This window comes from Leopardus geoffroyi, chromosome B4 (genome assembly GCF_018350155.1).
Source record: "Leopardus geoffroyi isolate Oge1 chromosome B4, O.geoffroyi_Oge1_pat1.0, whole genome shotgun sequence".
NCBI lineage: Eukaryota > Metazoa > Chordata > Mammalia > Carnivora > Felidae > Leopardus > Leopardus geoffroyi.
Window position 1 is genome coordinate 61,368,162 of NC_059341.1, and position 12,732 is coordinate 61,380,893.

General features: G+C 41.2%; 2 protein-coding genes across 31 annotated transcripts in view; both read left to right on the forward strand.

Moving 5' to 3' along the window:
* PPFIBP1 (PPFIA binding protein 1) overlaps positions 1 to 11,302 on the forward strand; it is a 173,431-nt gene extending 162,129 nt beyond the window's left edge. For all 30 annotated transcript variants that reach the window (XM_045464428.1, XM_045464413.1, XM_045464422.1 and 27 more), the window contains 8 exons: positions 483 to 594; positions 732 to 820; positions 3,847 to 3,969; positions 4,740 to 4,865; positions 5,450 to 5,638; positions 7,642 to 7,821; positions 9,024 to 9,089; positions 9,473 to 11,302. In XM_045464428.1, the coding sequence (XP_045320384.1) occupies positions 483 to 594; positions 732 to 820; positions 3,847 to 3,969; positions 4,740 to 4,865; positions 5,450 to 5,638; positions 7,642 to 7,821; positions 9,024 to 9,089; positions 9,473 to 9,559 (972 nt within the window). In that variant the 3' untranslated portion in view covers positions 9,560 to 11,302. The remainder of the gene's footprint in view (positions 1 to 482; positions 595 to 731; positions 821 to 3,846; positions 3,970 to 4,739; positions 4,866 to 5,449; positions 5,639 to 7,641; positions 7,822 to 9,023; positions 9,090 to 9,472) is intronic.
* Positions 11,296 to 12,732, forward strand: REP15 (RAB15 effector protein). Its single transcript, XM_045464440.1, has one exon. It carries the CDS (start codon positions 11,997 to 11,999, stop codon positions 12,705 to 12,707), a length of 711 nt encoding a protein of 236 aa, XP_045320396.1. The 5' UTR covers positions 11,296 to 11,996; the 3' UTR covers positions 12,708 to 12,732.

A 12,732-nucleotide genomic window follows, 5' to 3' on the forward strand; every position in this document is an offset into this window, starting at 1 on the left:
TAAGCCACTGGGCATTTTAACGAGAAATAGTTGTATAGACATAATAATAAACCTTAAGCTCATATTTCTCAAAATCATTCTGTGGCTTAGCATGGGCCCCACTTCTCAATTCAGCTTTACATTAAGGGGGAAAGAAAAGGAGCCTTACATCTTATGTCTAATTATTTAACATTTCTTCCTAATTATTTAACATTTGGTACAAAAACAGTAGAATTTTTCTTTTGTGTGCTATAATCCCAGTCTTGCGAAGGAAGGAGCCTAGTAGGGAGTATAGCATGCCACTAAACCAATTGCAGTGGTCTTGGCTTTCTAGAGGGCTTTTGTTCAGCAACATCTCACTAGCCTGAGCTAGTACACTGATTTAATGTGATTGTTGACTCTTTAACACTAGCTTCCCTTGGGGAGAATTTGCATTTTTTGCCAGTGGTATCCAGCCCATATTGACAGAATTGTAAAGCTGGTGTTTCTGTTTATTATTTTAGGAACTTGGAATTAAGCATTCACTTCATCGAAAGAAACTCCAGCTGGCACTGCAAGCCCTGGGCTCCGAAGAAGAAACCAATCACGGAAAGCTGGATTTCAACTGGGTCACTCGTAAGAGGGTTCATTCATTTATGAATGAATGAATGAACGAACAAACGAATGAATGAAAAAGTAAAGCTGCTTTTTCTTTTTAATCATAAGTACAGGTGTTCTGTGCCTCACTAACAACACTGATTTCTCTCCTTTAGGATGGTTGGATGATATTGGTCTCCCCCAGTACAAGACGCAGTTTGACGAAGGACGAGTAGATGGTCGAATGCTCCATTACATGACTGTTGTAAGTGATTTACTCCCAGTTGTTTTTTGGAGGTGGGGAGAGGTAAAATTGTTTTTCTCTGAGAAACACAGAAATAGAGTGAGTAAAATACATTGTTTTCAAAATGATTGCACCAGGGTTTGAAGGTGTTGCCTTAACTTGAGAAGAGCAGTAATATTTTCTGTTAAGTTGAAGTTGTAGGATTTGATGATTGCAACACCACTGGGAAATTTGAAACTCTGATTTAAGCTATGTGAAACCTAATCTAAACTAAGCTGTCCATGGGGAACCTGGGTGGCTCAGTCAGTTAAGTGTCCAACTCTGGATTTCTGCTCAGGTCATGATCTCACGGTTTGTGAGATCAAGCACCATGTTGGGCTCTGTGCTGACAACACAGAGCCTGTTTGGTATTCTCTATATCCTCTCTCTCTCTCTCTCTTCCTCTCAAATAAATAAGTAAACTTTAAAAAAATAACTAAGCTGTCCAGAAAGTTGATTTTATATATATTCAACAATGTACAATTGAGGTGCACACTTTGCATAAATGTTCTAGTATGTGAATTATATGTAATAAAGATGTTTAAAAACTAGAATGTAGAGTTTTGGAGCCCTGGCAATTTCTGAGTTACACATTCCTATATGCAGTATCCACTCAGAAGAGACCGTCCTTCTGACCTGACATCTACAGAGACTTGTCTTCTCTCCTCCCTTCCACTTTTGAGACTATTACCTGAAACTTGCTTCCTTTCCCACTTCAGCTCCATTTGACTAGGGCAGGAGTTACCAGGGTAAAGAAGAAGTAGGGTGAGGTAGACCACCTCTGATTCCTTCATTATTGTTTCTTATTTCTAGCCTTCCATCCAAGAGGTGGAAGGACTTGTCCCTACTTTACAACAGTGGGGAGAGACAGATTCCAGGAGAACCTATTCTAGATTCCATAGGACTATTAGTGTACTATTACATTACATGCTTTTATTTAAAGGGCCTTTTGTCAGCTGGGCTCTGGAACCATCTACCATAGTATCTTCTTTAAATAAGTTGAAATTTTCAAACACCAATTTTTTCAGGATCAAATTTGAGGTTCATCTGATGGGCTTTGTTTTCTTCTGTGTCATTGAACCCAAGTCTGTACCTTGGTGGGCACGTATCGTATACCTGCTTGAAATAACACCCAACATGTGGTACATTGAACATTTACTGTGTACCAGGCACTCTCTTGCAAGCACTATACTCATATTAATACTCAAGTCTCGGCAGAACTTGAGTTAGCACTCTTCTTGTCCCCAGTTTTTAGACGAGGGAGTGAAAGAACTGAGAAATTGAGTAACTTAGCCAGCTTTCCACAGCTAGAAAGTGGTAGAAAGTCACAGAGCATTTTAACCTAAGCTTTTTCCAGATTCCTGCTCTTGATGCTCAGCCTAAAACAAATTTCGTAAATTCTTGCCTGCCCGTCTAGGTATAGGTTTGTTCCTGCAGGAATGCGAGCAGATTCAGGCTTAAAATCACAAAGGAAGTGCATATAACTTTTGTGGCTATAAAAGAATATATTATCTTAGAAAATTTGACCCCAGGAGTTCTAAGTCACAAAAAAATCTGTTTTTAATATGGTACCCTGGGTTGGATCCTGGAATGGAGAAAGGACGTAGTGGAAAAACTGGTGAAATTTGAATGAAGTCTGCAGTTTAGTTATCATTTTTTATAATCTATGTTAACTCCTTCGTTTTGATGACTATGTCATGGTTATATAAGTTGTTAACGTAAGGGGAAGCTGAACGAAGGGTATATGGGACTTTGCTCTGCTTTGATAACTCTTCTGTAAATCTAAAATTACTTAAAAATGAAAGCTCTTTTTAAATCTAAAAAAAGTCTGGTTTGATTTAAAAGAAAATAGCCCCTACTTTTAAAATCCCTTAAGCTAAAATAATTAGCCTTGTATTTACATTTCAATCATTACGCATTTAAATTTTTTTTAATCTGGTACTTTAATTAGTTGAAAATAGTCCACCTGGGAATGTTTTGAATGGGTGTCTCGCTCTTAGATTAAAATATGTGAAATGCCCTTTCTAACTTACCATAAGGCATTGCCTTTAAGAAATTTATCCAGAAAATTTTCAGGGAAAAAATGTTTGCTCAGTTAGTAGCCTTAAGAATTTTAGCTGATTGTCTAATATTTTTATTTAAAAACTATTTCTGTAATCGATCTACCTCCCCTTCCAACCCCCCTCCCCCCCCCCCCAAGAAGCATGCTATCAGTAAGGTGTGCCTAAAATGGATGTTATTCTTGTTTTATTTTCTGGGTGTGTTTGGAAGTAGACTGGTGCTTATCTTGACACTGCCCTCCACATCACCTTCTGAAGTAATTTGTTTTGGTGTGATTGGTATGTTTGAAACATTCCCAGTAACCACAGACTGGAGAAAGGTACCCTTTCAAGGAACTGGTGGTGCTATATGTTGCTACTTACAACTTCTTCTTTTTAACTCTCACCAAAACCTTTGCATTGATCAACATAAAGTTTCCAAAATTATTCACAGCATCTGCTAGTTAAAGCATAATAATCCAGAACTAGAGATATTTTGAGGCTGGGGGAATAGTATAGCAGAGACATTCCTCTGGTTTTCCCTAAAACAGTGATGTGCCTTAGCTCAGAAAACCAAGCTGTGATCATCAGTGAACATCATGTGCTCTTAACACATCACTTCAAAGAGGATCACTTTTTGCAGTGACCCAGCAGGTGCTTTTCAAAAATGTTCTTCAGAGCTGTGGGGTCCCATGGTCCTATCTCAGAATGTCTGGAAGAGAGAGAAACAGGTAGAAGTTGGCTTCTGTTGGAACATTAATTTTTTTTTTCTTTTTAATGGGGTCCTGGAGAGGATTTTGTTTGGAACAGGAAAAAAGGTTTTGTTACTAAATCAAAGGTTTGAAAACACTGACAAGCACTGGAGGCATTTTGGTTAGGGGGCTTTTCTACTTTTGCTCAGGTTTTCTGAGATTTCCCTAAGAAGATCCTTAGAGCTCAGCGAGTTCCTCTTTTTGTTCTTTTTTGCAGGATGACTTACTGTCTTTGAAGGTTGTGAGTGTGCTGCACCATCTCAGTATCAAAAGGGCTATTCAGGTCCTGAGGATCAATAACTTTGAACCAAACTGTCTGCGGAGGCGGCCATCTGATGAGGTAGCACCTGGGGTTCAGATTTATTATACAGCCTGCACTTTCCATGCGTGAGACTGTGTGTGTGTGTGTGTGTGTGCAGAGCCAACACCCATTTCTTTGTGGAGTCTGCAGGAGAAGCTTCTGGTTTCCACAGAGCTTCCAATCCAACCTCATTACCTTCTGGGGCTTTGTTTTCCTACCTTCCTTCCATTCCCCCCATGACAGCTCCACCTGTGTAACTAAAACACAAAGATTGTTTAATTACCCTTCCTCCTTTTCTTGGGTGTATTTTTCTGCTTCCTTAAGCCACAGAGTTAAATATCACTACAAAGACTTGGTTTTCTTGAGGCGCCTGAGTGGCTCAGTTGGTTGAGTGTCCAACTCTTCAACTCTTGATTTCAGCTCAGGTCATCATGTCACAGGTCATGAGTTCGAGGCCCATGTTGTTGGGCTGTGTGTTGATAGCGTGGAGCCTACCTGGTACTCTCTCTCCCTCTCTGTCTCCCTCTCTCTCTGCCCTTGCTCCCCCCAAAATAAATAAATAAACTAAAAACAAAAAAAAGACTCGCTTTCCCTAAAGCACTGCTTTATTAGTTTGTAAAAAAGCTTGAAACCATAACATGGATGCCTTAAAACAAAATTCAGACCAGTAAATACCTTTTCACTCTTTCTGTAAACACTGAGTGGGACATCAAGTAACTGCTCTTTGCAGCAGACTTTTTAGAATTTGAAGTTTTAATGTTTGGAATCCCATCGTCAATGACTGAAGCTCTTGGTGTTTGTTCTCATAGAATAGCATCACCCCATCAGAGGTTCAGCAGTGGACCAACCATCGTGTGATGGAGTGGCTACGCTCCGTGGACTTGGCAGAATATGCCCCCAATCTCAGAGGCAGTGGTGTTCATGGTGGGCTCATGGTAAAACTCTCTTTTAATTTAAAAATTGACTTCTTTGTCTCATGAGTAGGTTATTATCAGTTTGCTTGTCATACCCTAGAGTCACCTAACCGAACCCTCTGGTACCATTTCTAGTGAGTCTTTACTTTCTGAGCATTTTTTCCCATGGTTTTTCTTTATGTCATATAACTCTAGACCAGATTTATACCTGTTTCTCATTTATTGTCTCTTATGTTGGGTAAGAGACACTGGCCACTGGTCCTCATATGATCATGTTTTGAAACACCTACAAACATACAGATTGTATTTCTGCACGTTGATGTTGTGCAAGGAGCTGACTTCCAAAGGCATCCCAGAGACCACTTCAGAGAGCTAGAAGCCCTAACTTTGGTACTGCCTGGATGTCAGGACCAGCTCTCTCACTAGCTTAGGCAAGATAAAGAAAAGGTGTGTGGCTTGAAGATCGAGGTTCATAGTCAGTCTGTCTCACTGGGTAGTTGAGGGGTCATTGGTGACAACTAAATGAAAGAGCTTTGCAAATTATAAAGCACAGGGCAGACGTACATGGTTTGTGGTGCCTTAAACAATCTTGATGTTTCTTCTAGGTTCTAGAACCTCGTTTTAATGTAGAAACAATGGCTCAGTTATTGAATATCCCACCAAGTAAGACCCTCTTGCGAAGACATTTGGCCACTCATTTCAACCTTCTGATTGGTGCTGAGGCCCAGCACCAAAAGCGTGATGCCATGGAGTTACCAGATTATGTACTTCTAACAGCCACTGCCAAAGTGAAGGTTGGTCCGAGCTTGTGCCTTCTAATAATTGCTTAAAGCAAAAACTAAAGCGGGGGCTCAGTTTTTACCCATCTGGGTCAGGCATTTTTGTGGGGTTTGTAAAGTTTTGTGGATGAATTGATAGTCTGTCATTTTTTTATTTTATTTTTATTTTAAAGTTTATTTCTTTTGAGAAAGAGAGAAAGAGCACAAGTGGGGGAGGGTCAGAGAGAAGTAGAGACAGAACCCCAAGCAGGCTCTCCAACATCAGTGCAGAGCCTGATGCAGGACTTGAACTCACGAACTGTGAGACTACGACCTGAGCTGAGATCATGAGTCAGATGCTTAACTGACTGCACTACCCAGGTGCCCCTGATAGTGCATCCATTTTTAAGAGTAAGGAAGAAAATGCATTTTTGAAAGCTTCTTTTTGGGGGCTTCTTTACTCAAATCATTTATTTTATTAGCGTTAACAGTAACGAAGAGTATGATGTTGGCATGCAGTCAGTACATTGCGAACACAGAGAGTTTGCAACTTGGGCTTAACTATCGATTGCATTTGTTCTGTGGATAAATCCATTCTAAGAGGAGGATTTCTTCTCACACAGATTCAGCTTGTCTGGCTTACAGTTGGCCAACCTTGAAAGTTAGAAAAAGATACTTAAGAAATGATTCAAGGTAGACCAGCAGAGAATGACTCTTTCCAGATTGACCCAGATTCATGGGTCATACCAAATTCAGATTACTTTTTCTTCTTTTAAATCATTTCTCAGTGGGTGGCACCTGGGTGGCTTAGTCGGTTGAGTGTCCAGCTTCTGCTCAGGTCATGATCTCACGGTCTGTGGGTTCAAGCCCCATGTCAGGCTCTGTGCTGACAGCTCAGCCTGCTTAAGATTCTGTGTCTCCCTCTCTCTCTGTCTCTCCCCCGCTTGCACTTTGCCTCTCTCTCTCAAAACATAAAGATTTTTTAAAAAATTAAAAAAAAATCATTTCTCTGTGCACTCTTCTGTGCCTGTTATCTCAACAAACTTAATGTGGAGATAGGGTTTATCAGCTTCTCCACAAGTATGTACCAAGTTCTTTATGTACATACATATAATGTTTTGTTGTTGTTGTTGTTGTTGTTTGTTATTACCTCCTCTACCTTCCTGACACTTTCTCTTCAGCTCCTTTTCTCCCTTAAAAGATGTACTGGATTTGAAACGTCTAGGGGATTCTGTGGTACCTAAATTCTCAGTATCATGGGGCACCTGGGTGGCTCAGTCGGTTAGGCGTCTGACTCTTGATCTCTGCTCAGGTCGTGATCTCACAAACTGTGAGATCGAGCCCTGCTTTGGGCTCTGCGTTGACAGCATGGCGCCTGCTTGGAGTTCTTTCTCTCCCTCTCTCTCTCGCTGCCCTTCCCCTGCATGCACTCCCTCTCTCCGTCTCTCCGTCTCTCTCTCTCTCTCTCTCTCAAAATAAATAAACATTATGAAAAGAAAATTCTCAGCATCAGCCTGATCACCATCTGCTTAGGAATTTCTCTTCCAAGTTTCACTGGAAGTTCTGTCTCCAAATGAGCGAGGATTCTTCTAACAGCCTCCAATCCTGTTACGGAAGCATAACAGGCATCTACGATAATCATAGCTTCCCCAAAAAGAAAATACAAGTCAGGACCATTTTCTTGTGCTCATTTTAGATGGGAAAACCTTGCAAAATTGGATTCATCTCTGAGATATCTCATTGCATGAAGTCCTGTTTAATCAAAACCAAGGCTCTTGACATTTTTGACTTTTCACAATGACTACCCAGCTAATTGGTATGAATGAGGAGAACAAGCTTAGTCTTCTGAGCTTCATAATAAGGATTAGTTATCATACTTGGGTGCGTCAATCATACACCCAGGATGCTTTTATGTTTGTTACACCAATGGAATCATCCGACTGATTTTCTCTGTAGTTGGAATGCATAATTACGCATGTTATTGATCTTTTGCCACATGAATTTTATGAAATCCCTGTATGTTTGCTCTTCTTTTAAAGCCAAAGAAACTGACCTTCAGCAATTTTGGGAATCTGAGAAAGAAGAAACAGGAGGATGGGGAAGAATATGTTTGTCCAATGGAATTGGGACAGGCATCAGGAAGTACATGCAAGAAAGGATTTAAACCTGGTTTGGACATGCGCCTGTATGATGAAGATGAGTTAGACCGGTTAGAGCAGGTAAATGCAACACTGTATACGAAAGTTCCTCCAGCATTGAAACACTAAAATGGAAACTTCATGCACTATGTCTACTAATCAGTTTTTCCTCAAACACCATAAAATAAAGATAATGATAAGGTGATAGTCAACAACTTCCAGATTGCTTACTATGTTTCAGGCACTCTCCTGAGCACATAACATATATTAACTTTCATGGTGACCCTAAAACCTACAGAGCATGGTTATCCTCATTCTAGAGAGAAGGAAACCGAGGCACAGATTCAGTAACTTACCCAAGATAGAAGAGCTGCTAGAAGAACTGGGATTCCAACTTGCCAGGCCAGCTCCAAAGCCTGAGCTATTCACCTATGTTATATCGTCTCTGTATTAAGGAAATCTGTGTGTTAAATCAAGTCAGAAATACACAGCTGTTAGCCTTTTCAGTATGAAGTCATGGATTTGAATACTACCCTTTCAACACCAATCCTTTGGTGTCATTGTCAACATCAGAGCATTGCGCTATATGTGGTAGTCTTGTTTCATCTAGTATTTAATGTCTGGTTACAGTAACGAAAGGAGGTTTCATCAGAAGTGTTCTATTGTGGGGCACCTGGGTGGCTCGGTCGGTGAAGCATCTGACTCTTGATTTCTTTCTTTTTTCCTTTGTTTTTTAGTATTTATTTATTTTTAGGAGAGCACAAGCAGGGGAGGGGCAGAGAGAGGGAGGGGGACAGAGGATCTGAAGTGGGCTCTGAGCTGACAGGCTGACAGCAGCGGCCCAATATGGGGCTCGAACTCACGAACCACAAGATCATGACCTGAGCTGAGGTCAGACACTCAACTGACTGAGGCACCCAGGTGCCCCTGACTCTTGATTTCTGCTCGGGTCATGATCTCACAGTTGGTAGGATTGAGCCCCACATCGGGCTTTGTGCTGGGGGCATGGGGCCTGATTAGAATTCTCTCTCTCTCTCTCTCTCTCTCTCTCTCTCTCTGCCCCTCCCCCTTCTCCCTCCCTCCCTCTCTCTGTCCCCCTTGTCCTCCCTCCCTCTCTCTTCTCTCAAAATAAATAAACATTTAAAAAAAAAAAGAGAGAAGTGTTCTGTTGCACCCATCCCATTCAGTGTCACTCACGTTATTCTTAGACTTTTGCTCACTTTGCTGTGCTTTCTTTGAAATTGTGCAAATGAGGAGGTCATGTTATGGTATGTTCTTTGCAGATGGAAGATTCAGAAGGGACAGTGAGACAGATAGGTGCGTTCTCTGAAGGCATCAACAATCTAACGGTAAGTCTATAAAATGAGTTTAAAATGTTAATTCTCCGAGATATGTTTAAAAATAACCCCAAAGGGGGCGCCTGGGTGGCTCAGTCGGTTAAGCGGCCGACTTCGGCTCAGGTCATGATCTCGCGGTCCATGAGTTCGAGCCCCACGTCGGGCTCTGTGCTGACAGCTCAGAGCCTGGAGCCTGCTTCTGGTTCTGTGTCTCCCTCTCTCTCTGACCACCCCCCCATTCATGCTCTGTCTCTCTCTGTCTCAAAAATTAAATAAACGTTAAAAAAAAAATTAAAAAAAAAAATAACCCCAAAGGACTACATGTTTCATGGAGGATGTGTAGTTCTGAGCTCGTGGCTCCCAGTGTGTGTGATCCCCGTCTCCTTGTTTCCCAGCACATGTTAAAGGAGGACGACATGTTCAGAGACTTCACCGCCCGTTCCCCCAGTGCCAGCATCACCGACGAGGACTCCAACGTTTAAACCACGGCCCTCAAATGAGCATCAGGAGCCCCTCGCCTTTTCTCCACCTTCCTTCTCAAATACTCACAGAACACATAACAAGCAGCAGATTGTTTACTGTCTATTATTCCAACTTCTCATGTGGAAGTGGAAACCGAAAGCAGGGGGTATGTGCCCGTTCTGAAGACGCCACGAAAAAGGAGACACTGGTGAATGAGATGATAATCGTTTTTCTTCTATTTAATGTACAAATCTGTGATATATTATATTTAAAGTATTGCATTTAATATGAGTGTTTTACCGTCGTGTTGCCATTCCCCTTCACGGTATGCAGGATGTGGGAAGCAGGAAGCAGTCTGTGAATGACTCTGTCACGTCTGCGTCCGTCCGTGTGACAGCACCACAGCCATCAAAGCAGAGCATCGTCTGTTTTCAAAATCAATAGGTGGAATTTCTTTAAGCATTCAATGTGCCCGCTAAGTGCCAGCCACACCTCCCCTTGCCTCCCGTGGTCCTTTTTTATATATTTTTTAAAATATGTGTACATATTTAGTACATAGAAAATAGAACTTTTATCTTGTGACATAAGGCAGATGGTGAAAAGCAAACACAGCGATCAGAATTTTCATGGACCAGCTGGTTTCATGGAAAGGTTGGGATGATCTTTCCTTCTCCACAACTGAATTGTAATGCTGTTGATCATTCCAACCAAATTAGTATATCTGAAATACCCCTCCTTTGATGATACATCACAAAATTGTTGAAGAGTTAAGAAGTTCAACCTTAATCTTGGATCCTTTTACCTCCAAAGGAAGAACTCAAGAGACATTTAAATACGCTTAACTTGAATGCATTCAGGAGTTCCCCCAAAATGTAGACATAGAAATGATTTCTGAAGAAACCAAAACAAAACAAAAACCTTTACAGTATTAAAGCTTCTTATTTTCCTCTTTGCTAAATAGTTCATTACATCAAAACACTGTCTACCTTATGTTATTAAACGTACATTTCTCAGACTATCAATGAATGAGATTTTTTTTTAAGAAGCTGAATATTTGGACATTTTGTCCCAGGGTTCAATAATTCTGAGCTACAACATGAGTTTTATAATGGCTGTATTGCGATATGAAAATGTAGTTCATGATTGTTGATCGCACAGGGCCCAAATATCATTTATCAAGAAATAGTTGTGTTTATCACTTTTTAAGGGGTATTAGAAAAATTATTCTATGTTTTATTCACTACTACATCACTTCTCCTAATAGCCAACCTGGCAAAGACAGGTTTTCACAAACTGGCACAGGGGGAGCAGTTCCATATACGCCAGTGGACGTGCTTATAAATTCTGTTTGAATGTCGGTTGTGTGATCTCGCAAGCTATTAGCAGGTTATCAAGCTTTTCAACAAGGGCCTGTTGAACTAAATTGCTGTTTATTCATTACTAAAATGATTTGATGCTAATAATAATCTTTTGCTCCCCACTAGTCGTTTGGTAACTGTATTGGACTCCTTACATATTAGTGTTTTATTTTAATGCAAACATCTGTCACCATTTGAAAAACAGTTTCTTATCCAAACCTGGTTAACACAATACCAGGAGACTGTTATAGATGCCAAATATTCTTTATTCAGGACAGTGTAACATAACTGATGATATGTGATAAAGTTCAGATTTTTTTGACGATATATATTTTATTTACGAAATGTTGTACACTGCTGGTATTACCATATGAAAAGAAATAAAGTCAATTGATGATTGCCTCATTTTTGTTGTCTGTGACTTTATTTTCCTTTGTTCAGAATACCCACGGGGCTTTATTTCTGGTGTAGAGAACAGTGACACAAATGCTTTATAATTCACAAACTCCCATACGTTTATTGAGGTGAAGCTTATAGCACGTATCAACAGGTAGAAATGTGAGGACTCAGAGGAATTTCTGTATGAAAGGAAACAGGCTGCTGGGCTGGGGGGGTGAGGAATCACGGCAGAGGGGTTATCGGAAAAGCAAAGGGAAAGGACTCACCAGCAAAGTTGAAGACACTAGTTGTATGGAAGGACGTGTATGGTTCTTTAAAAAACTGAATGCTACTTTTAATTTAAGTAAAATCTGAAAAGTGGAAACCTGTCTTGGAAGAGATTGCCAAATATTAAAAGTTGAGTGACTAGAACTAGAGAGGAACAGATGTTTTTGGTGAAGGTTAGTTATCTCTCACTTAATAAGCCAGCAGGAATCTGTATGAATACAACACGCCTCATTGGCAAACAGGGAGACCTAATGTGTTTGCTTAGTTGTGTGTAGATACGCTTAGCTACCCCACATAAATGTGGAGTCGGAAAACTAGGCCCACGTTAACAGATGTGACTTCGTTGTAAGATTTTGAATCTGGAAAAGAAGTCACTCTGAATGAGGATCACACGTGTGACCTTCGGAAGCAGTCTTGATGGGTTGCAGAGAACATGGGGCAAAAACCATCACAACAGTTGGCTCTGAAAGATGGCACAGAGGTTTTCAGCGTCGGTGAGGTTGTCAGTGAGGCGATAGTCCATGCGGCTGAGAAACTGAAGGACTATCTTGGATTTGAAGATCCTCTGAGCAACCTGTGCCCAGCTTCAAACACTCTGAATGAGATCTTCTTAATCCACTTTGTCACCTTCTGCCAAGAAAAGGGAGTTGATGAGTGGCTCACCACCACCAAGATGTCCAAGCACCAAGCCGTACTGTTTGGGGCAGACTGGATTTGGACCTTCTGGGGATCCGATAAGCAAATAAGGCTGCAGCTGGCAGTGCAGACCCTGCAGATGTCTACTCTTCCTCCTGTGGTGTCTAAGCCTTGCGACTTCTCACATCCAGAACCCGGGCCAGAGGAGCCTTCCAGGAAGAGAAGTAGATTCGATAAGCTGGAAGATTTCTGTAACTTGATAGGAGAGGATTGCCTGGGCCTGTTTATCATCTTTGGTGTGCCAGGAAAGCCCAAAGACATCAGAGGAGTTGTCCTGGACAGTGTCAAAAGTGAGACAGTGAGGGGCCATCTGCCAGGAGCAAAGGCCGTGGCGCAATTTGTCCGGGAAACTGAAGACTGTGTCTCCATCAGAGAGCTGCTTGGAAACTGTCTGAGTAAGAAAGATGGGCTGAGAGAGGTGGGCAAGGTTTATATTAGCATCCTCTGAACTGGATGTGCACAATCAGACTGGC

Excerpts from the sequence above, each read along its gene's own strand:
- REP15 (XM_045464440.1), top strand. The coding sequence starts at position 11,997 with ATGGGGCAAAAACCATCACAACAGTTGGCTCTGAAAGATGGCACAGAG.